The 23,229-nt window shown below is 39.5% G+C and overlaps 3 protein-coding genes and 4 long non-coding RNA genes across 9 annotated transcripts; 2 read left to right on the forward strand and 5 right to left on the reverse strand.

Moving 5' to 3' along the window:
* Positions 1–860: 860 nt before the first annotated feature.
* Positions 861–1,608, reverse strand: LOC130693578 (uncharacterized). Its single transcript, XR_009001731.2, has 4 exons — positions 1,484–1,608; positions 1,357–1,425; positions 1,112–1,299; positions 861–1,047 (listed from the first exon to the last, which is right to left on the reverse strand). It is a non-coding gene; the product is annotated as an uncharacterized LOC130693578 (long non-coding RNA).
* Positions 1,609–2,381: 773 nt separating this feature from the next.
* On the forward strand, positions 2,382–4,121 carry LOC130693567 (F-box-like/WD repeat-containing protein TBL1XR1). The gene is made up of 9 exons (XM_057516742.2): positions 2,382–2,509; positions 2,570–2,793; positions 2,857–3,021; positions 3,074–3,262; positions 3,339–3,413; positions 3,490–3,611; positions 3,676–3,844; positions 3,903–4,010; positions 4,073–4,121. The coding sequence occupies exons 1-9, from the start codon at positions 2,413–2,415 to the stop codon at positions 4,115–4,117; spliced, it is 1,194 nt and encodes a 397-aa protein (XP_057372725.1). The 5' UTR covers positions 2,382–2,412; the 3' UTR covers positions 4,118–4,121.
* Positions 3,465–5,141, reverse strand: LOC130693570 (uncharacterized). Of its 3 annotated transcripts, XR_009420615.1 has the most exons (5): positions 4,606–4,833; positions 4,404–4,535; positions 3,870–4,025; positions 3,674–3,803; positions 3,465–3,608 (listed from the first exon to the last, which is right to left on the reverse strand). It is a non-coding gene; the product is annotated as an uncharacterized LOC130693570 (long non-coding RNA). The 3 variants fall into 3 exon arrangements; XR_009001717.2 differs by lacking the exons at positions 3,465–3,608; positions 4,404–4,535; positions 4,606–4,833 and adding exons at positions 4,860–4,943; positions 5,020–5,141; XR_009001716.2 differs by lacking the exons at positions 3,465–3,608; positions 4,404–4,535 and having other exon boundaries at positions 4,606–4,822.
* On the forward strand, positions 5,125–8,097 carry LOC130693508 (uncharacterized). Its single transcript, XM_057516663.2, has 10 exons — positions 5,125–5,463; positions 5,522–5,814; positions 5,876–6,018; positions 6,083–6,291; positions 6,357–6,483; positions 6,548–6,636; positions 6,707–6,968; positions 7,042–7,145; positions 7,215–7,590; positions 7,668–8,097. Exons 1-10 carry the CDS (start codon positions 5,125–5,127, stop codon positions 7,952–7,954), a joined length of 2,229 nt encoding a protein of 742 aa, XP_057372646.1. The 3' UTR covers positions 7,955–8,097.
* Positions 7,964–18,813, reverse strand: LOC130693500 (insulin-like peptide receptor). The gene is made up of 21 exons (XM_057516651.2): positions 18,288–18,813; positions 16,486–16,862; positions 15,748–16,037; positions 15,530–15,664; positions 14,977–15,076; positions 13,869–14,068; positions 13,438–13,566; positions 13,277–13,355; positions 12,923–13,211; positions 12,450–12,854; positions 12,201–12,391; positions 11,952–12,122; positions 11,537–11,819; positions 11,170–11,477; positions 10,964–11,106; positions 10,731–10,892; positions 10,507–10,666; positions 10,236–10,443; positions 10,009–10,180; positions 9,464–9,943; positions 7,964–9,404 (listed from the first exon to the last, which is right to left on the reverse strand). The coding sequence occupies exons 2-21, from the start codon at positions 16,775–16,777 to the stop codon at positions 8,853–8,855; spliced, it is 4,749 nt and encodes a 1,582-aa protein (XP_057372634.1). The 5' UTR covers positions 16,778–16,862; positions 18,288–18,813; the 3' UTR covers positions 7,964–8,852.
* Positions 18,814–19,629: 816 nt separating this feature from the next.
* On the reverse strand, positions 19,630–20,446 carry LOC130693577 (uncharacterized). Its single transcript, XR_009001730.1, has 2 exons — positions 20,298–20,446; positions 19,630–20,220 (listed from the first exon to the last, which is right to left on the reverse strand). It is a non-coding gene; the product is annotated as an uncharacterized LOC130693577 (long non-coding RNA).
* Positions 20,447–20,451: 5 nt separating this feature from the next.
* Positions 20,452–22,164, reverse strand: LOC130693571 (uncharacterized). Its single transcript, XR_009001719.2, has 4 exons — positions 21,863–22,164; positions 21,645–21,779; positions 20,594–21,261; positions 20,452–20,519 (listed from the first exon to the last, which is right to left on the reverse strand). It is a non-coding gene; the product is annotated as an uncharacterized LOC130693571 (long non-coding RNA).
* Between the last annotated feature and the right edge of the window lie 1,065 nt (positions 22,165–23,229).

Raw genomic sequence — 23,229 nt, forward strand, 5'->3', positions numbered from 1 at the left:
CTTTCGGATGCATCGTTGGATGATTGACAATTTTTTCAACATTGGGACCGAAACCCATATCAAGCATTCGATCAGCTTCGTCCAAAATTTAAAGCCTGACTCCCGAGAAGTCAAATACTTCACGGTCGAGAAAATCATTGAATCGCCCCGCGGTCGCGACAAAAATATTGCACCCAGCTTGAAGATTTGACCGCTGATGGCTCGTGAGAGTTCCTCCATATATAATCACAGACTTTAAAACCAAACTGTAGGAGAATTTACACGCCTCGCGGTGAATTTGAATGGCCAATTCACGAGTGGGTGCGACAATTACAACTTCTGGCTTTTGCCCCATGGCATGAGACGCACCAACAACACCTTGGTTCTAACAATATGTTCATAACCGGTACCAAGTACGCCGCCTGCATGAAAAAATGTAAAATTTTAGATGACTTAATCAACGAATATCACGAAGGGTTTGTTGAGTATCTTAGATGCAATTGGACCTTTTAGTAGTCGCAATTACCGGCGTGCCCACTCAAAATTACTCTTACTTCAACTTACCCAGTTCATACCGACCCATTCGAATCAAGTCAGTACGAGGGCATCAAGGTTTCAAAATTACACAGCGTTAATTAGTTGGATTACCGTTTTCCGGAGCCCGTGACCGCACAAGCAATTAAACCTCTTTTGGCAAGAATAACTACAACTGAAGCTTTCTGAACAGGTGTTGGTTTTATGTAGCCAGAATTCTTAATGTTTTGAAGTAGTAGTTGATGCAGGCCGGCTTCTTCAAATGATGTCATGTATTGAAGTACATCTTTTCCTGTAGCCTAAAGCAAACACAATAGATATTTTTTTTTTAAATACAGTTTCGAGAAATGGCTTACATAGAGGACAACTTTATCAAAATTGTTAAAGCGTTCCCACATAGACAATGCCCTTAAACAGTTCCTTTTCATCGCATGTCACAGCTTCTGGAATGTATTGCTCATGTGGCTTTCCTTCTTCCGTCAATTCACTGAAGAGATTCGGGCAGCCTTTCGAGGTGTGGTCAGCTTCACTACACTAGGAGTAAAACAATGAACACTGGAACATAAAATAGTTTTGTGAAGATATAGTTGATGTTTACATCATAACAGTTGCTGCCACCAATGCTTCCTCCTTGAGGAAAATCCCTTGCTATATTGCCCTCTTCTTCGTTAAAAATGAGCACTAAGAATGATGTTTTTTTTTGTTTATCTCATGGCAGGTACGACTTCCACCGCCACCGCGACCCTCTTGTGGACAATCCTTCGAGAAATGTCCCCCTTCCCCATACTATAAAAAGCACCAAGACGTTAAGTTCGAACACATGTTTCGATATTTTCATCTTACTTTGTGACGTCAACGGACCACTACCGCCGCCCCCACCAACTTGTGGACACTGGCAAAATGTCTTTCACACTGTTAAACAAAACCATAGTTTAAAGTAATCACACTAGGAATACAAGAAAACACTTACCTTGTGACCCTGGACAGAAAAAATGTAGAACAGAATGAAACAAATAAGATTATATAGAGAGGTCAAGAAGTAAAATCTAGCGAGGACGGTCTATCTAGCGAGTAAAGGTAGACAGCAGACTACACGCGTTAAGCCAATCTAAAAATATGCCTGAAAAAAAACTGTCCCATGAGCCACGGTTTAAGGCGCCTCTTGTGGACGCAAAAGTCATTACGAGAAATTTTATCCGCCACAAATTAAATGTTTTTAAACATTTAAAGTACTTATCCAAATGAAAATTTAACTTAAGAAAATTTATGTTTGAGTAATATAAAGACGTTATCGTGTATTATTTTCACATCGCAACAACCAATAATGACTTTATATTACTCAAACATATTATTTATATCTAAAACAAGCTATTATTCTCATTGCTATTAGAATTACATTCATTATAATTGCTGCAGCACAAAATGGAAAGTTAATAGTTAATAGTAGTAATAATGAAGTTAAGTAAGTAGAATATAACAAAATAATTAGTGTATAGTTATATTTTAATGAAATAAAGTTATTAATTAAAAAATTATATATTTATATGGCTAGAATTCGTAAAGTTGTATTTAGAAAATTAAGTAGGAATCTGGCCGATAGATGGCCATAGCTGTAAAAAAGAAAAAAAAGGCCGAAATTTTTTTTTTGGGGGTAAAACGGATTGCCATACCAGAAACTTGTATCGAATGACTTTTACAGGGAATGCCATCTATCGAGAGAAATATCATAAAAACAAGGTCAGTGGTGAACTATATCATCCCACCTAGACCGAATCCCTATCTGGAAATTGGATTGTTTCATTGAGGTAGATAAAGAAACGGTTTGTTACAAGCGAATTTGAGTTTTGTACGCGACTATAGGTTATATAAGACACAAATATTTCTTAGGAACTACAGAACATGTTAGCGTCAAATACCATCAACAAAGCTGGTAAAAGAGAAGAGGATTCCGAACAGAAAGGTTGTTCGACTTCCAAGAAACAAAAAGTAGAGTACGGTGAGCCTTACCTGTTTTTTATAGCTGAATTGAAAATATCGTTTCTTGTTTGTATCGTAGATGTGTTTGTAAGAAACGGGATAAACTGCTTTAAAAGTGAAGAATATGGTTCGGTGTACTTTTCCTGTTTTAATCCAGTCTGGCCTATCCTAGGATGTGGGTTAAGTGATGGAAAGGTTCTAATAATTGAAGGAAAAAGGCAAGCCGATTTAGTTAGCATATGGGAAAATAAAACATGGAACAAAGTAAATGCAATGTCGGCTATGACCGATCTCGGATGGAACGTAAATGAAAAAGCTCCCAGTTTATTTCAAATAATTTACTAAATTATTGTTAAATTTCATTAGATGGACGGCAGCCTTTTGCTCACCGCATTTCTGGATGGGCAAATTGTACTATGGAACAAAAACATCAAAACTTCAATGGAAATTAAAGATCCCAGTGGTGAACAAGTGTGGGCTGCTACATGGAATCCTTTCTTGCCTACTATATTCGCAACTCGAAGTGATCAGGTATATCATGTGCGCTAAACTAATAACATTAATAATTGTACCTCTTTGGCAGACTGTTCTAATATGGGATCATGCCCATAACCAACCGGAAACACCTAAACAGAGATTCGCCTACCACTCTAGTCTGTTAAGAGACTTAGTATGGATCTCGGAGGATCAGTTTTTTTCATGTTCCGATGGCGGGTTCATTCTGCTATGCCAAATTGGAATTGAATCGCCCATAAAATCTTTCGATCACGAAGTAGTAGCAATTTATAAATAATAATTGCTTTGGCAATAGAAAGCTTTCTCTTTGTTTTGGTTTTTTTCTTGCACAGGATGCAGTGCTATCCTTGTCTTGGAACAGTACTTTGAATCTTTTGGGATGCTTATCACGGAACGGATCAATAATGGTGAAAAAAACAACAAGATATTTTTTTTGTTTTGTTCATTCTTTTTACATACAGCTCAAACGCTGTTTCTGTACAGGTATGGTCGATCGAGACCAACGAGCCTATTTATTTAGTAAAAAATGAAAGAATGAAAAGACCCACGTGTTTAGCTTGGTACCTTGATGATGATTCGATAGCTGAATCAAGTTGGATTGCCTGGTTAAAATTTCATGAAATGTTTCATATTAATTTCATCAACTGAACCTGTTTGCTTACGGTACAGCGGATTAGAGGATGGATCTGTAGTCTTATGGGATAGCCGTGGCAATAGCGATCCAGTCCTTAGTTTGCCCGTACAAACCAATTCCATCTGGGATGTCTCCTTTTCTCCTGACGGCCTGTTTTTAGCTTCTATCGATTTGCAAGGAAACTTGGTTATTTGGACAACTAAGGTAAATACTTTTAGATTCACACTACCTCCTTATAGAACGCCGGAAGTTTTTCACGCAGACCTGGCAAATCGTATTTCAATCGAACTTGTCCTTCCGCGCGTCAAAAAGAATCTTGCAATGGGGAGCAGGTGGACGTAAATTAGCTATTGCTAATCCAAGTGAACAGGTACCAACCAAAACTCTAACGAAAAATAGGTTAAGGTAAATTACTTTTCTACTTTTTTTCAGATTCACCTAATTGAGGCTGTTGAGTTGGTGAAGAATAAACATTAAACAACATTTTTTGAAAATATTTGACGTAATAGATTAGCACTTCCACATTATATGCATGAGTGATAAATAAGAGCCTTGCTCCTAAGTATTTGCTTATCAAGATTCCAAAACCCCTTCTGGACACGAAAGAACTACAGAGATGACCGTAAATCGTTACATAGGAATAGATAACTCATCCTTTTACGATTTTCCTAGTCTCATTGTTATACATGTCGCTTGTTCAGAAGGGATTTTGGAATCTTGCTATGTAAACTTATTACATAGCACTTGGACAACTCATTCTTACTTTTAGGATTTTTTTTCGTGTCTTGCTTTGTCGGTCATCCTTCCCATCAACCATCTACTGTGTGACATCGCAATGTCGTTACCTCTAGATTTGTTTATCCATAGCGAAATATTGCGACATTGTTTTCTCATTCTGCAAGGTTGATTTACAGCAATACACAATATGAAATCGAGGATAAATAAGGGAAGGGAAATATACATACTTGAGTAATTTACAAGGACACAAAAGATACACTACTCCTAGGAATTGATCGAGAAACAAAGTAAATGCCTAGCAGACGAACCATTAACCAGCTCCAAGGCACTGGGAAAAACGTTATTATGCGTCAAAAACGAATCGCTCGGCACTAGGCTCTACTGCACCCGGTAAAAATTATTCGTATCCGTTGCAACATCGACAACGTTAAACACCTGCAACATAACGCGTACCATACTAGAACATAAAGACTAGACTCACAAATTATACCAGCTCAGCTGGTTATGTGCTTCTGGCTTTCTGTTGCGTGTTGTCTGCTATTTCCAACTTCTGCGCGCTCTGTCTCTTTATCATGGGGTAACATTGAAATTAGGCAACGCTGCAGATCCAGTTTGATTTGTCAGTTTCAAAATAAGTTTACCTGTCAAGTGTGAAACTCGATTGGTCTCGTTTGTGATTAAAACACCGATTCCGACAAACCGAACCGATAAACCGCGTAAAGGAATTAATTTTCTTTATTCAGATTATGGCTTCCAACATTTCTGCAGCCAGCTGTGAAGCGAGTACACCTGTAGAAAATGAAGTTGCTATCGAGCTGGACTATTTCAATACGCTTTTCGTATATCTCAGACTCTTGAAGTTTGACAACAAATCCATGTCGGAAAAACATAAAATAAAGTTTGATAAAGACCTTTTCAGAGTTCCCAATCAAAAGGCTTTCCAACTTGTTATACACTTCCTGTTCAATAAACTTGATGGGTCACGATCAAAGGAAGTTTTTCGTGATGTTTGGCCTATCACTGACAAAAAACAAGAGGCAGAGTTCCGAAAGCAAGTTAGGCTTTGGTTAGCTGAAGTGCAAGAGGTACCAGTCTCAATTGGTTTGATTTTTTTGTTTGAAAACTAATTGCAAACTGTTACAGAATAATAAAGAGGCTTTCCAATTTGATGGCCGCCACATCAATCCCTCAATGTTTCTGTCCCCAGGAGGAGAAAAGTTTGCTCAGCTAATGTGTGCTTTGGCTTCACACATCCTTGACAAAATACCAGTGCGAAACTCACCACTGGAACCACCACCTGTTTTCAATTCAAATCCGTTAATCACAAATCTAAAACTTTTAGTACTCAAGGGACATCTCCATTCTGAATTTGAAGCACATGTAAGGATAACAAATAATTTCCGAGAAGAATATCAACACTACAAACAGCTAGCAAGGTATTTTGCTTTTGTGCATGTATGTATCAAAGCTATTTATGTTACCACTTTGTTGTTATAGAGAATTACAAGCAGAATACAGAGAATTGTGTGAAGAAGAAGTGAGAGCTAAGAAGGAGCTGTGTTTAATAGCTGAAAGCTCTGGTCTACCAGAACTCAAAAGAAAAGCTCTCATCGATCTTGATAATAACGAAATCTGCTTAGGTATCAGTTCATCCATGGCATTTTATGAGGAAAAGTAACAACTACAAAATGATTGCTATCGCAGAATTGGCCACCGAGATTGAAAAGGAAAACGAAAACCTAAACACGCTCATGAAAGGATTGTTAATTTACGAGGAATCCTTCAAGAAATCGTGGAACATTATCAAGGATGTTATTGAAATGACTAAAGGACGGCAAGCGAGTATAAATGGAAGAAAATTAATCAGTTCCTTCCCTACCGATTTCATCGAACAATACCAAACTATACATAGCGTAATTCCTCCATTCCCTGATTTTAGTTTATATTATGTAACGTTATTATTTTATGGTTACCTTAGGGAAGTCGCTTAGAGCTTCAAAAGAAAGGCGGGTATTATGACTTGGTGCCGTTGCTGAACTTGGTTTTGTTTTCCGTTACAACAGCAAAGGAGATTACCGAAAAATTTAGCTTTCCATCGCTTGAAGGTGCCTTTTCTATTTCTGTGTTATTTTTTTTTTTAGATCGTACGTTGACACTTCTCTCGTTTAGACGAACTGATGAAACTGTCTCGTCTCCAATTGTCAGCTGAATCACGAACCGAAGTTGCTAGTCAGTTGCATGCACGTTGGAGTCAGATTGTAAGGCGATGTTCTTTCTACAGCCATCTCGCCTTACATTATAAACTTTTTTATTTTTGCTTTTGCTTAGTTTAACGAGCAGACGGAAGCGATCGACAAGATGCTAACGTCGAAATTTCAGGGCAACGTGCCCATGGCCCTTCAGTCTGTGACGCCCTTCCGAAGCGTACTCGTTCCCGATAAGAATAGCGCCGAGGCCACTACGCCGGCCGTTCTACGAGCAGCGTTAGGAATGACGCCTGTCGAAATGGGCGCCAAAGCGAAAATGCGACTCAATCAGCTGAATTCCGGCAGACCTAGTCTAGATCTACTAAATCGACGTCCAGCCCGAGGTGACAAAGCCTATTTGGCAATCAACCTCATTATTCGTTTTCTTCTTAATGCTTATTAAAAAAAAATCGTTAGATGGTAGAAGGCGACAAAGCGGCCAGAACAGCAATGGCTCTGTGGGTCGGCCAATTTTTGAAATGCCCGAATTACGAATGCTTGATAAGCGTCGCAGTCAAGAAGTTCGTATTCAGTTATAAGATGACCACCGGGTAGCCTTTTAACGCATCTCTGCTTTTCTTTCCTTTCAGATGAGCAGTTCTGGACTGGAGCTGTGTCGAAAACGATCACTGACGCCAGAGCCGAGCAGGAACTCTTCACTGAATAGGACACCAATAGGAAACTTTTTCTTGCCTGCGCACGCGAGAATGAACCGGCCTAGTAGCTTGGCTGCTAGCCCAGTCGTGGCACTTGTGGCTGGATCCCACTCGCAGAGGCAGCAAACAGAAAGACGTTCTTTGCCTCAGGTGGCTCAGCAGTTGGAAGCAGCTGCTTTATCGACACCTCAGACGACCCACGGAGGCAGTGTTTGGGACCAGGCCGCGGAAAACATCGTTTTTGATTTGGTTCGTTTTGATAGCCCTGCCGCACCCGCACATGGCTTCATTGATCCCAACAGCTCTTTCGGTAAACTAGGCACTGAAATCATTATAATATATCTAAATATAATCAAGCTAATAATTACAATTCTATATTTAAAAAAGAACGAAGTGCCTTTGTTAGCCGGAATTTGATTCAGCGCTCACCTGAACAAATGGATGGGGAAGGCAGAGTTGACAGTAATCTGGATTTGTTGAAAGTGTTGGAAACCAAGTTCATATCGCCGCGTCGCAGTTCGTTGTTAAGCCGACCTGGGTCCCGCAACAGCTCGCCTCTTCCACAAGACTGGATGGATGCTGGTGGGTTGGTCTTGGACTACGAGAAGGGTTTGCTGGACGCCAGTAGTGCTTCTCTAATCGATGACCTCTTAGATTACTCCCAAGGTCTCTAGTGAACAAACTGCGAATTTGGGCTTGTGTATTGTTGTAATAGCTTCCCTTTTTCTCTTCTCGATCCATTGTTTCAGACTCGTTTGAGAGTCTAATAGATGGACACATATAATAATAAAAAATATGAACAATCGGCAACATTAAATCACGTACACGCACTCAATTTGTAACAACGACCAAAAGAAAGAGTGACTTGTATCAGCAAACAGAAGACGGATATTTGCTGGATGAAAGAAAAAGCGTTAAGGAGTACGGCACACATATGCTGTGTAGCCCACAGACATCAAGACGATGTGCGTTTGAGGCAGCTCACATGAGTTTTGAGCAGATAAATATGCAAAGTTCGTTTGTTTGTTTGTTTGTTTTTTTTTTCAAAAATTATCAACCAGATATCAAAAAACAACAAAACTAGCGAATGAGGTACAACAATTCAATGGTTGTTTTTCCCTTTTTTGTCGTTGTTTTCAGTAAACAATAAAAAACGATTGGAATCCTTTTTTTCTTCTTATCGTTTTTAAAGTCATAAAATATATGCACTGTATAAATATTTTTCACAAATTTGACACAGATATAAACGGAGCGTCGTTGACCAGTCTGTTTTCGGCATTTGTGTTATTCACAAAGTTTTTCGGCAGTTGTAAAGTTCTTTTGTCACAGGTCATATATACATTAGCTAAACATTTTTTATACATTGTTGATAAGTACAAACAGCACGCTAAAAAAATAAAACGTCAGATAACGAATGCAAGAGATATTAAAAGCGACTTGCCTTTTTTGTTGCAAATTCACTGGTCTGTTTCTGTCGAGTATTTGCCCTTCTTGTGGACAATTCTCCGACAAAACACTGGTTTGCACGAGGTAGACTGCAAGACGGGAGCAGACGACAGCGGAGAAAGTTCGTCAACATTCTGTGTCAACGTTGTTATGACGACGTTGTTTTAAGATGCCCATGACGTATCCGTTGGAGGCACTACCGTTGCTCACGTAACTTCCTTTGCTATCTTCACTTGCCACAGAAGTACTGCCTTGGGATTTCTCACTTTTGCTGCCATTGGCAGTCACAGGATTGTTCATCAAAACATACGCTTTCTTGTCTTTTGGAAACAGCACTGGAACGTTGTCTTCGTAGCTCACGTCATCGTCTCTCATGCTCTCATCAGCGTTGCCACTTCTAATTCCAAATCGCACGTTGGAAGCTTCCATTTTCTCACAGTCACTGCCTCTTTGCTGCACATCATCAATTTGCACAACCTGATCCCTACCGTATCGATGATTTCGCGATATCGATTTATTCACTAGAAAATCGCCACTGTCGTTTGCTGATTGATGTAGCGGCGTTGACGGGTCGTTGAGAAGCTGAGTTTCTTGCTCATAGTGAGCCTTTATGGCCGCCCGCGCCTTGATGCCAGCGTCTGAATGATAAAAGGAGACACTGGCAAACTGCGATGGCACCTGTTAAAACCAATCGATGAATAAGATTTTACAACTGTCCTATATTTACATCACGTTACTTCGGGCACGAAGTTTTCGATGAGTTCCATGAAAGTGGGTCGTTTTTTGGGTTGGAACTGCCAACAACTTTCCATAAGAATGTATAGCCTTTCTGGACAGCCTTCTGGTCGTTCCATAACACCACCTTCGACAACGTACTTGACCACCTGCTCGTTGGTCAAGCCCTGATAAGGCTGCGATGCAAGGGTAGCCATTTCCCACAAGACAACACCGTAACTCCAGACGTCACTTGATGAAGTGTAGACGCTATCACGTAGTGACTCGGGGGCCATCCATCGAACAGGTAACCAACCCTGTGCGTCTCCTCTCCGGTAATAATCTGTTTCGTACACGTCCCGTGTAAGTCCGAAGTCGCCAATCTTAACGGTCAAATCACCAGCCACCATGCAATTTCGGGCAGCTAGGTCACGGTGTACATATTTTTTCTCCGATAGATACATCATACCATCGGCTATTTCAGTGGCCATTTTCAATATACACTAAATAAAGTGATAAGGTTTATAGTTTTTATAGCGAAAGCTAAAGAACCGCTTTTACGTTATACTTTGAGTGTAGGCGGTTGGCGGCCCTCAATGACGTTTTCTTCCCAGTCGGGGCGGTGAGAGCGCAAATAAGATTTTAAATCTCCATTAGCCATTAATTCCATGATAACTAACGTCGGCTGAGCTTTCGAAACGACTCCCAATAGTTTAAGTACGTGATTGGCATTGAATTCCCTACAAAACGAAGAAATTGATTCAATTATTCGAATTAGATGAATGTTTTTCTTACTTCATGACAGATGCTTCATTGAGAAATTGTATTTTTTCCTTATGTGTGGCTTTCTCGTTAACTGTTTTGATAGCACACTTGATATCTGGTCCGTTGGGAATCGCATTACGTAACAATCCTTCATAGACCATACCAAATGACCCACGACCGAGTGCACGAATGATGACAACATTTTCACGTTCAACTTCCCACTCGTCGGGAACATATTCTGAAGGGATAAAATCAGTCAGTAACTAAAAATTGCAATAGAAAGAAGTTATCTTGAAATTACGGTGATAATCCGGATTGATAGATATAATGCCATGCTCATCCTTGTTCTTTTTGTTCTTCAAAAAGAAGTACGCAATACAAGCAACCAAAAACATGACGACAAACAGAACGAGCACAAATATAATGGTAATCGTGCTGGTATTCAGTCCGCTTAAGGGTTCCTAGGGAAAGGAAAAATTTTTTGCGCATAAGATTTTCCTTGAAAAAAATTTTAAAAAATGTTACCTCGACGAGAAAACAAACATCCTTTGTGGATGGGCCAGGTCCAGCTAAAGAAAAAGCACGGACTTGAACGCAGTAGTTTCCAGGTATTAGATCTCCCAACATCCGAGTTCTGTTGCTTTCTATAAAGTCCTTTCGACGAACGCATTCTTTAACGATTTTGCCCTGTAACAAATATTTGGGGCAACGTTATAACACTGGAAAAAATGAAAGGAAAACACAAGGCATAATCTTACGTTGTCTGATCGTCTGTACTCGAGTAGATATTTAGTTATCAGACCATTGGGATCTTCTGGTTCGTTCCAGCCAATTTTAATCGACTGAGAAGTGTCGTTCGAATCATATCTCACTATACCGCCAACGATATCATCGGCATAATCTGCAAACGACAAACCGATGAAAAAACCAAAATTTCCATTTTTCCAAATAAAAACAAATATACCACTCTGCTTGGTGCGCGCCGACGTCACAGCAGTCTTACTACAAAGAGAAATATTTCCGATGGGATCGTGACAGGCCTCCACTTCAATGGTATACTCTGCATAATGACGTAACCCTACCACCGTATAGCTGGTTCCCGTGACTTCTTGATAAAAAGTGATTAACCGATTATTGTGGTAGGTGTTCGTGCGATTTTTGGCTGTCATAGTCGCTTGGTTGTGTGATGAATTAATCATTGGGTTTTCTTCCGGGAATTCTATGGCATCGTGATCGCTCAATTCCATTTGTCTTTTGTTCCTTCCGAAGATACTACGTACAAAAGCTAGTTACTTTCATGTAAATAAAAAGGCGTTAAAACGATAACTTACTGAGTGTTCTTTACATAAATCTTATCATGTAGAAAATTTTCAAATTCAATTTTAAATTGTTGTTCCTTTTCCTTCTTCTCCAGGGTAATTTTGTCATTCGACCCAGTACACTCGCAACACTTCCCTTGTTGAGCACTACCACCATTAATACCATCTGTTCCAGCGTTATTTCCGCTAGTAGCGATGCCAAGAAAACTGGGACTGGCGAAAATAGAAGTCCCTTTATCGGATGAATTGTCTTCAATGGTCTTTTTTGCCTCAGTCACCACCAACGAACTTACATCTAAAATAAGACAAGAATTACACTACATCCTTCAATAAAAGATATGTACACCACATTTTGAGTAATGAATATTTAGTCAAAATTTTTATGTGTGAACAAATAATTTAGTAATTGGCAACATTAAAGTCTTACGTTCGGCGCAAGGATCGTGCTTGTCAACGTAATCTTGGTCGTCTTTTCGCCAACTCCCATAGATTGTATAGAATGACACTATTCCATTAGGATTAATGGGTGGTTTCCATTCGATGATAAGTTCGGAACTGGAATTAGCATAAGCCCTCAAATCTTCAGGCTGGTCTGGTTCTATTAATTAAACAAAAGAATACAACAATGAAAAATGTAGAGAAATAATACTAATCCTTCAATCAGCCCATGTCTTACCATCTGGACTTGTTCTCTCATACAAAATGGGACTACGGGCGCCTATGCGTTGGCCCATCTGTTGCAGCGCTACTGTGTAGGTCTGGACGTATATCGCATACTGAGTGTACGGTCGAAGATTTGTCATAAGGTGAATTTGCTGTTCGTTTGAATCCCCATCAATGTTAGCGGCAACGTTGTTAACTCTCCACCTGAAAAGCACAGTTTGAATTGCCAATCTTAGATGAAAATAAGTCTTAAAAAATGTACCCATCACCACCACAAGCGTCGCGGCCATCATAGTAAGACAAGTTTGCATGCGGGGCCTCTATGTAGGAAACAATGTAGCCCAGCAGCTGGCGTTTGTCGTCCAACATCGCTCTAAAATTATCCCAGCTTAGCAGCATTGATACGGATGATTTGTTAAGGATGGTGACATTGAGAACTTGTTCGTTGCACGTCGCTTTATCGCCATTAGACCACGGTGAGATGTCCAACTCTGAATGCTTAAAGGTCTCAGCGCCTGGAGGACTACTTGAGTTGACGAGTTCCACGATTAAATTCAGACACAGCTTGGGGTTAAAATGGAACAACATTTTCTTATAAATTGTCAAATTCTGTGTCTTCGGCCAAAGCTGTTGCAAATTTTGATTATCCTGGACGGTCAATGCGTATCTGTGAGCGCAAAAAGGACATAACGATAACAAAAATAGCTCATGCATAGAGGAATGAACTAATATTACTCATCGTCAAAATTTTTACTCCCACTGGAATGTATCGCATTCAGTTTCCCCGTAATGGTTTTCAAGCTCTTGAAAAAACTCAACGACAGGATGGGAAAGGAGCGCGTGATTTTGAGGACACCTCGGATTACTTCGATGCTGCCAAGACTCCTCTCCAGTTCCTGGATGATATTGTCACCACCTTTTATTTGCATTTCCAAATCGCCATCGATTGTTGTGCATCCGCGTAATCTTTGAACCGTTTCGATGTTACTCACAAATAACCCTTGGCAAATCTTAGGGCAAGGACCTAACAACACGGCACGAATTCACTTAAATGCATCTTTAAATTTTTAACAAACAAATGGCAGATACCTTGGCAAGGGACGCACGTAAAATACGACAGAGTTTTATTGAAGTCATTCTTCTCTTCCTGAAAACCAGGAGGACATTCCTGCAACGAAAATTTCCATTGATGTTTAATTCATTCATTTAACCTAAAAAAATTGCTAAAGAAGAAAATCTTTGTTTCATACCAAAATGCATTCTTCCGTTTTATTAAACACTTTCCATTTCCGTTTGACGTACGGATATTCTTGAACAGATTGACGAGGATGTAGCATTGTAATGCACTCAATGTCCGTGACGCAGCGTCGTTTCATAAACTACACAACGAAATAGAAAACAAACATTATAAAAAATAATAGAATTTTAATACGAGAAGGACGATCCAATTTCGACCAAAGACTAGGCACTACGTACAGGAAAGAACAGCTCGTGTACATGATAGTTTCGATAGATGTAATTTAATAGGAACAGTAAGATATTGAGATAAGTAAGATATGAAGAATAGTAGCCAATGAGCGCAGATCGATTAAGTGCACGTGTCCCGCATTTCAAACTTGAAAATGGTCATTGCACGAGCCCAAAAGGAAGTTTTCTTGGAAAGAGAAGAGTGCAGTCTTACCAGATAATGGCCCGGAGGACAAACAGATCGGCATTCGTCGTTGTGGATGACGTGTTTGCAAACATCGCAATGGTTGCTCTGGTTGCCACTGCATCCACCGGCGCACTCTTCGTGACAGCAACGTATTTCAGATGGACGCCCAAGTTCTTTCGGAATCATGCTGCATGCCCCATTGCCGCCTTGACCACATTGGTCGCATACTGCAGACAAATCAATGGTGTTCAATAGATTTTTGTCTTTCGTTTAAAAGTCAAAACATTAAGGGGGGTGAGGGAAGCCATTGAAAACAAGATGTCGCCATATTCCGATAAAATGGAGTCATCTGATGCCAACTTGTTAGCCACCAACCATTTATGGGCACGACGGCGACCGATCGAAGTGACTACGATTTATAGTTTTAAACTACTGAATATCTCGTCGTTTACACAACAAATCTAATTCTAAAGTTAAAAACAACAGATTATAATTTATAAGTTATTGCTATTCATTGGCGTTTTAATGATTCCCCCAGTTTAAAGGGCACGATTCCCCAGACAAGCAACGGCATTAGAAACATATATTTGGGTTACCAACTTATCGATCGAAGTTGGTGTCTCCGAAAAATTGAGACCTTCGTCTCCGGATGTCGCCTCTGTCGCGCCCTTCTTTTTGTTGTTGTTTTCGTGTTATTGTTTTGACAATATATATGTACAGTATATATATACATATATATATATCCTTTTTCTTTATTTCTGTCAATTTTGTTTTGGAGGCATTCCAAAAAAAAAAAACGATCGAAGAAGCAGAACAACAACAAGTAAACAACAAGAGGAAGAGGAAATCCAAGTCACGGCCGCTTGCAGTGCCAAGGTTTTTGCCACAACAACTCGATCTGACAATCTTCTCGACAGCTATTCGTGGCATTCGATTTTCCTACGGTTACCGAGGGGGGAAAAAAACAAGAAACGTTGAGTGCCGTCTGCCACTCTCCCCATTATTTTTTCGTGTTTCTTTGCTTTGCCCTGACATTATGAACCTGTTCATTCCCATTTTTGGCGATGAGATTTACTTACTTATTTAGTTAATAGTTGAACTGAGTCATCCATTCATTCAAATGAAAAATCCTTACCTTTTTGACAGTCGTCGTTGTTCCAGCAAAGTCTTCGTCCATCACCACCAGCTGGACAACGATCAGGGCATTTGGGACATTCACTGGCCTTTTTATTACCCTGAAAACAGAACGAAAACAAATGGGATGAAAAACGAGATGAGACGAATCAGGAACAAGATACAGTACGAGAACAAAATCTTAGCTAAAGTTTTCTGCCGGCAGGGTTCGATGCCGGCAGAAGTTACCAGAGACCGGAAGAGTCGGAGATATTCGACTTCCGTTCACCCAACATCTCCATCTTCCAGTTTCAGTTCAACTATTTACGTTCGAAGATTTCGGATGAAATTGGCCATTAAAAGGGATTTCATTTATCTTAATCCAGTAGATGGCACTAGACATCCTTAATATCTCACTTACATAAATTCCAATTCAACTCTCGCCAACAAACAAACAAAAAAAAACCGGTTTTCCCAATACTGATGACGACCCGAACAAACAAGTAATGTCTCGCATAAACACTTCCAGTTAAGATAAAATATGCAACATTTGCGATCCAAATAATAATAATAACCTGAATGAAATGATTGAGGCGGCCAGAATGACCAATCCGGCCCCAGTCGATTGATTCCACGTAGCAAAGATTTGGATTTTTTTCAATCAAGACGGAACCGCGCTGCAATTCCGTCAACGACTTCAGTCCGATTTCCTGTTTAGTTCAGAATAAACAGCGATTAGAATTGTAACAGTTCATGAAACGTAACACTCAAGAGAAAAGATGAACAGGCTCACCTGTAATTGCACCAGTTCATATACGACAAAAGAGAAGTCAAAAAGAAGTTGCTGGCCGCGAATGACAGCCAAATTTGGGAAGAGCTGTCCGATAGAGCGTAGCCCGAAGACGCGATAAAACAGCAAATAGCCCGTGATTTCTCGAAGAGCCGGAAAACTACGATTATTCAAATCAGCGGCAAATTCCATATTCTCCATCAAAACAACATGAAGAAAGCCTTCCACAACGCGGCAGCCTTCCAATTCCGAAAACTGTTGGGGGCCATTTCGAACTTCTATACTGGGACAAACTGGAGCAAAACAAGAAAAAAATGGTCAACCAAACATTCTTTTCCGTTCCGTGGGCGTGGACCGCACGTGCTTTGCTTAAATGGCGCTTAGAAAGGACATCTCTAATCAAAGACATTAGGTTATCTCTCATTTTAGTAATGGCGCCAGTAAAGAACTTCTAAATACAAAAGCAGGTTTAAATTCCTAGACTGACCTAGTGGTCAAGGATTTTACGAAAATTATCATTCTTTCGACTTTTATAGTTCTTATCGAATTTGTTCTGAAACGGACATTCCTTCCCTAACTGCAAGAATTCAATTGCTCAAGTCAACACACCTCATTCACAACACCTGTCTTGTATGTGCGCATTTGTTTTTTTCAATTTCAAACTAATAATGAGAGCGGATATGACGATATTTGTTGACTTCCTCGTTACAACGATCACGTAACATAATATCAAAGACTTACTCTCCTTCTCTCGTAGAGGCCGATAGACTTCGATGGAAGAGCTGGGAAGAACTCCTTGAAGCGGGAAGAGCAACGAGGCTTCGAGCCAATCCAAAGTGATCAAGAAAACGACGACAGTAACAAGGAAAGAGCATCCACGTCGTCCAATCCTTAATGTTGGACGTGTTTTGCGATCCGCTTGACCGAGCAGGCCGCCAATCAAATGATCCGCTTCGTGGGTTATCCCTTCTTCAACGATCATTTTGTCTGTCATTTTCACTTCTTTGCACTGGCACCTTTTTTCTCCTTTCATTTATTTATTCTTAGTTTTTGCGTGCTTAAATTCAACCGGCATCCATCGTATCCACCGATATCCATCGCACCCACCGTCTCCAACCCTAAGAAGTAAGAATAAAAATTTTAATAAATTGTCAACACGATGAAGTTACATTCCAATAATCACACAGATTTCAAACGAGTACAATGAGTCGTTGAACGCATTGTTTTTTACTCGTATTTGTACCAAAATGATCACGTTTAGACTAAACGAAATTTAAGGAACGCGGTGAGACGTGCTTTTTTCTCATAATGTCAGTTTAGTTTCACCTGCAATCGATCGAAATGGTTTTAGAGCTTTGATGGCATTATCGCATAAAAGCGGAAGAAAATGGCGACTTTATGTTTGCCATAAAAAAAAATTGGGGGTGGATCGATATCCTCCTATTTCTCCAAACATTTACGTATATCATTGAAAATCACACGACAGCTTAAACACCTCTAAACCGACTACATCACATAGGACAGTTAAGTATACATGTGACCTTTAATGAATTTACATATAGGGAACGCGTTTTTTAATAGTACAATTTTCATCTACTGAGAGAGCGAATACGAAGGACAACATTTCAACGTTTTGAAATGCTCCGAAACAGAAAAACTTAAATAAAGAGAAATAGAAATTATTCAAGGATTCACGTCCATGACGGCGCTTGGTAAAGATTGTCAAAACCAATACCGTCTGCTGAAATCCTTGAATAAAATGTATATACCTTGGTAAAAAAAAAAAAAGGTGAAAGTAAATGGTAAAACTAGAAGTCGAAAATGGGTCAAATAAAACGAGTGATGGCAATCGTAAAAATCCAAAATGTGAACAAATAATGAAAAATATTTTCACTCGGTTTCCAAGATATCCTAATTTGGTAGATGGCGATTAATCGTCATGCTCTATGATGATTCACAGACAAATTATAACGCAGTTTTTACGGTTGTCGTCTTCACGCATCTGCGCTAGCGGATGGACAATTAACGTCATCAGCAAAATAAATGTTTGTTTTCTATTTAACTTGAACAGTGCGCCGTCAACCTCATTCGCAATGTCTCACAACAGATCTGGTTTCGAAACAAGACTCGATCCTATTTACCGGTTGCTTCGTATCAAAGATTCAAGTTTCACGCCAATTACGGTTGGATGCATGACAGTCTAAATTTAGAGGGCGACGATGAAATGGCGCTCAACCAAGTCATCGTTTGGTTTTGCCTTTGAAATTCTTTCAGACACGCCTTCTTCGATCCCGATGGGGGCGTGATTTCGCTTGGCTAGGACGTCAGCTACTTTACACACCCCTTAAGGTTGCTTCCACATCGATCCTAAATCCCTTGAGCGAGTGAACTAGTGGTAGCTGTGACGTTATGACGTCAAAATAGGATGACTAATTTTCGAAAAGCCGCTAGATGTCACGATTAAACGCAAAGCACGTTTATCGGATGTGGTGCGTAACTAAATAGGAGGAAAAACACGCATTTTTTATGGTTCATAGTCATACCTTTAGTGACAACTAGCGCCACCGCTACTGCCCCAGAAAATGGTCAATATCCAATGCTAAAGGCGCCGTGTTGGTGTTGCTCCTCACGCCGCAACTGTCCCACTCCAACGTGCAATTCATCACAAAAATGAAGAACATGGGTTTGTAGCAGACAAAACTTGTTCTAGGAAATCAATAATCGAACAAACGTTCAGATAAAAATGTCACGAGGCAAAAGATGGCGGCCGTGCTGCAACGTGTGGATGTAAGAAGACGTGGATTAATTCACGACCCTTTTCACGTTATCTGGGATCCATTGCAACTCAAATGTTTTGAAATTTGTTGATCAGTCCCACAAAGGATCCAATGAATTAGCCACGGCAATTATGAACGCTTGGAGAAGTTGTTTTGAAATAGGTTTTGTTCTACATTCTTTGTATGGGGTGTTCGGAGACGTAAGTAAAAAAATTTGTTTTCTCCAGACGACGACTGAGTCAAAATATCAAGAGAAAGCGATTGGCAATGAAAACACTGCGCAGGAGAAAAAAACTACAACACCCATGACAAGACTTCTGCCACTACTGAAGGCTGCCTGGCTGAGCCAAGCTGCCAAGGTTGCTTATTGCGTAGTAGTGGCATGCACACTTGGCGGGAGGTTTCGGTGGGCGGGAACTGATCTGTGTATGTTTGTGGCGGACACATTTTGCCTCGCGACACTCATGTTAAATGCCATCTAGCGGTTATTATTGTAAGACAATATAGAAGATGTGTCGCTCTGTCAGCTGTTGGGCTTAGACGACAGGATCGATTAGCATTAGCTGCCGTGAATCCTGAATTTTCAACACCACCACTAAACTTTGGATGTTGTTGTTGACCACAATATCTGATTCCATGCAACATTCCAACCCATCAGCCCCCCCTTCCCACGCTATAACTGACGAAGAAGACTTTGATCTCGATTCGACGAACTGAGACGGGTCACCCTTTATGCCTTCATGGCATTACGAGAAAAAATACAAGAAGACATATACATGAATTGACACAGTTTCAAAGAATTTGCTGCTTCCCAGTAATAAAAAATGTTTCACAAACAACTGTGACCCGGAGCCCCAAGCGTTAGCCGAAGTCAGACTTTCAATATACTCCGACTATGGCCTATCACTCTCAATGTGACACGAAATTTTCGTTGCAGACTACTGCAATGAATTGACAGTTTTGTCTTCTTCTCAACTTGTAACATACATTAAAATAACTTATTCTCAATGTGATCTGTAGTACTTGTGCCATGTTTGTAGGCTAAGTCATAAATGAAGAAGTGTTTTTATTTTTTGTGGGACAAAATAAATAAAACGAATCAAAGAAATTTCAAAAGACACTGTTGAAATATTATTCGTATCTTTGATCACGAATACAAGCAAAACATTATTAACGAGTCCGTATTTTCCCATTTGTGTTATCCACTTCCTTTTATTTCGACGACAGTCGCAAAAATCAATTATTTACCGGAATGCACAGTATATACACTGACTTGGGATTACATTTATTAGATTATCAAATCGGGAATCTTCCCGTTCATTCCGGCCAATTTTAATCGACTGAGACGTGTAGTTCGAATCGTATCTCACACGGACAACGATATCCTCGGCATAATTTGCAACTGACAAACTGGAGATGAACCAAAATTTCCATTAGCTTTTCCAAATAAAAACAGATATACAACACTGCTTGGTGCACGCCGACCATCACTGCAGTCTTGTTATAAAGAGGAATATTTCCGATGGGATTGAGACAGGCCACCACCTCATTGGTTTACTATGTATAATACGCAAACCTACCACCGTGTAGCTTGTTCCCGTGACTTCTTGATAAAAAAAAAAAAATGACCAGCTGATTACTTTTATCGTTGTTGAAATGGAATTGGCATAAGCCCTCAAATCTTTAGGCTGGTCTACTTCTATAAATTAAACAAAAGGAAACAACAATGAAAATATAAACAAATAATACTAATCCTTGAGTTAGCTCATGCTTTACCCTCTGGACTCGTTCTCTCGTACAAAAGGGCTTTACGGGCGTCTATGCGTGTCCCGTTTTCTTCCGTGCTACACTACAGGAACTGTTTCGATATTATTTACCGATGCTCCTTGGCGAATATAACAAGGACCTAAAACTGTAACTCATTGTTTTGTATAAGTAAAATTGTAACTCATTGTTTTGTTTCCTCTCCTCCCCAAAACTAAGATGACATTGCTGCACCTAGAATTACCATTGAATTTCAATAATGTAGTTCCATCCCAAAAATTGCTAACGAAGAAAATCCTTTTTCTTACCAAAATGCGTTGTTTCGTTTTATAAAACAATTTCCAGTTTTCAATTCGACATACGGGTATTCTTCGTTGAAAATGGTCATCGCGGAACCATCCTGCATGCCTCACTGCCGCCTTGGCCACATTGGCCACATTGGTCGCATACGACAGACAAATCAATGGTGTTCAATAGATTTTTTTTTCTCGTTTAAAAGTCAAAACACAAAAGGAGTGAGAGGAACAATTAAAAACCAGATTTTTGCCATTTTCTTATAAAAGACATATGATCAATCAACAAGAGGAAATCCAAGTCACGACCGATTGGAGTACCAAGGCCTTTCGCACAACAACTAAATTGACTATGATATTGACAGCTTTTATTGGCATTTGATTTCCCAATGGTTCCCAAGGACCCCTCTCCCCAAAGAAAAAAAAAACGAGATGCCGAATTCCTCGACTTCTATGGTCCTTTACTGACCCCGTGCTTTTTCCTGACATTATGAACCAGTTTATTCCCATTTTTGGTAATGAGAGACTTAATCATTTGGCTAAAAGCTCAGATGGGTATTGATTGGTATTCAAAAAAACCTTACCTTTTTGGCAGTCGTCATTGCTCCAACAAGTTTTCGTCCATCACCATCAGTTGGACAAAGATCCGGGCATTTGGGACATTCGCTGGCAATTTTATTGCCCTGAAAACAGAATGAAAATAAATATAATGAAAAAAGATCTGTCGGGAGTATTCTATGTTGGCGGGAGTTACAAGAACCCGAAAATATTTAACATTCATTTATCCAACATCTCCAATTTCCCTTTACAATTAAACTACTTTCGATCGAAGATAGCGGATGAAACTTATTATTATTATCATTAAAAGTAATCTTTTTATCTTAATCCAAAAGGTGGCACTAAAAATCCTTAACCTTTCCCTTACGTAAACGCCAATACACCTTTCGCAAACAAACAAAAAACCGGTTTCCCTAATATGGACGACGACACAAACCAACAAGAAATGCCATGAACGAACACTTCTAGTTTAGATTAAAATACTTAAGAACCAAATAATAATAATAACCTGGACGAAATGATTGAGGCGCCCAGAATGACCAATCCGGCCTCTGTCGATTGATTCCACGTACTAAAGATTTGGATTTTTTTCAATCAAGACGAAACCGCGCTGCAATTCCGCCAAAGATCTGAGTCCAATTTCCTGTTTAATTCACAATAAAACAGCGATTAGAATAGCAACACTTCATGAAATGTAATACACAAGAAAAGGATGAACAGACTCACACATACTAGGACAAACTGGAAAAAATGGTCACCCAAATATTTCTTCCGTTGAGTAACCGTGGGAATTAAGTGCTTTGCTTTAATGGCGCATAAAAATTACAACTTTTAACCAAAACATAAAATAATCAGTTATTTGGTAATGACACTAGTAAATGGCTTCGAAAATCAAAAGCAGGTTTTCCTTCACTAAACCAGTGGTCAAGGAGTTTGTGAAAATGATAACATCTTTTATCACCAAGTGAATGTGACGATATTTGTTGGCTTGCTCGTTAAAATTATTACGTAACATTACTTCAAAGACTTACCATACTCTCTTTCTCTCCTAGAGACTGATTTAATATTTCGTCTGTCATTTCCACTTCTTTGCACTGGCGATTTTTTTTCTGTTTTCCTTTATTTCTTCTAAGTTGTTTGATGCGAGTGCTTAAATCCAACCGGTATCCATATCAACCGATCTTCAACCCTATGAGACAGATAAAATTTAATAAAATACCAGTAAAACGAAGTTACAATCCGATTTTTACCCTCAATTGTAATTAAGGGCGGATCCGAGTCTTCCTCTTTCGATCTTCTTATTTTATTTGGTGGTTCTTCGATACGTTTATTTCACGGCCACTCTACAGCTTAACCATTTCCGACTACTACCCACCTCCAAACCGACTGCAGCTGGCTAGTTCACATGAGGGAGTCAAAGAATACATGAGATTGTCAATAAATGTTATTCTTAAATAAGGAATACCTACGACCATATGTATCTTGGGCGACTTTTAAATGGCATTCGACCCAATAATCGTCTGTTTTAGTCTTCGAAATTATTTCAGCCACACTTTCTACGATCCTGAATGGGACGTGATTTCCTTCACTTGGGCGTCAGTTGTTCACATACTTCCTACAATTGCGACTACGTCGATCCTAAATCCCTCGACGTTGTTGAACTGGTGGTAGCTGTAACGTGATGACGCCAAAATAGACTGAATAATTTTCGAAAAGCAGCTTAAAGTCATGGGGTTACCAAAGAAAAGTTTCTCGATTAGTTCATAACGAAATACGAGGAAAAATATGGATTTCTAATTTTTCATACCTTCAGTGTTGACCTAGTGCCAAAATGTCAAGAGGTAAAAGATGTCGAGCGTGCACAACATGTGGATGTAAGCATGTGGATTAATTCACTACACTTTTCACATAACTTAATGTAGGATCTATTCTAACTCCAATATTGTTAAATTTTTCAAAATTCAGTCCAACACAACTCCTTAACGGATTCAGTACGGTAATTAACATGTGATTGAATTAATTTTTTGAAATGGCTTTTATTGTATATTCCTTTTTTGGTTGTGCAGAGACGTAAGTGAAAATTTAGTTTTTTC

Source organism: Daphnia carinata, chromosome 3 (genome assembly GCF_022539665.2).
Source record: "Daphnia carinata strain CSIRO-1 chromosome 3, CSIRO_AGI_Dcar_HiC_V3, whole genome shotgun sequence".
NCBI lineage: Eukaryota > Metazoa > Arthropoda > Branchiopoda > Diplostraca > Daphniidae > Daphnia > Daphnia carinata.

Bases quoted from the DNA above. Each gene is read 5' to 3' on its own strand.
- LOC130693567 (XM_057516742.2), top strand. From the start codon at position 2,413: ATGTTAGCGTCAAATACCATCAACAAAGCTGGTAAAAGAGAAGAGGAT. The intron at 3,022-3,073 runs GTATATCATGTG...CCTCTTTGGCAG, and splicing joins TCGCAACTCGAAGTGATCAG to ACTGTTCTAATATGGGATCA. The intron at 3,263-3,338 runs GTAGTAGCAATT...TTTCTTGCACAG, and splicing joins TAAAATCTTTCGATCACGAA to GATGCAGTGCTATCCTTGTC.
- LOC130693508 (XM_057516663.2), top strand. From the start codon at position 5,125: ATGGCTTCCAACATTTCTGCAGCCAGCTGTGAAGCGAGTACACCTGTA. The intron at 5,464-5,521 runs GTACCAGTCTCA...AAACTGTTACAG, and splicing joins GGTTAGCTGAAGTGCAAGAG to AATAATAAAGAGGCTTTCCA. The intron at 6,484-6,547 runs GTGCCTTTTCTA...TCTCTCGTTTAG, and splicing joins TAGCTTTCCATCGCTTGAAG to ACGAACTGATGAAACTGTCT.
- LOC130693500 (XM_057516651.2), bottom strand. From the start codon at position 16,777: ATGAAAGGAGAAAAAAGGTGCCAGTGCAAAGAAGTGAAAATGACAGAC. The intron at 12,123-12,200 runs GTAAGACATGGG...TTTAATTAATAG, and splicing joins TGAGAGAACAAGTCCAGATG to AACCAGACCAGCCTGAAGAT. The intron at 11,107-11,169 runs GTATATTTGTTT...TGTCGTTTGCAG, and splicing joins GGCGCGCACCAAGCAGAGTG to ATTATGCCGATGATATCGTT.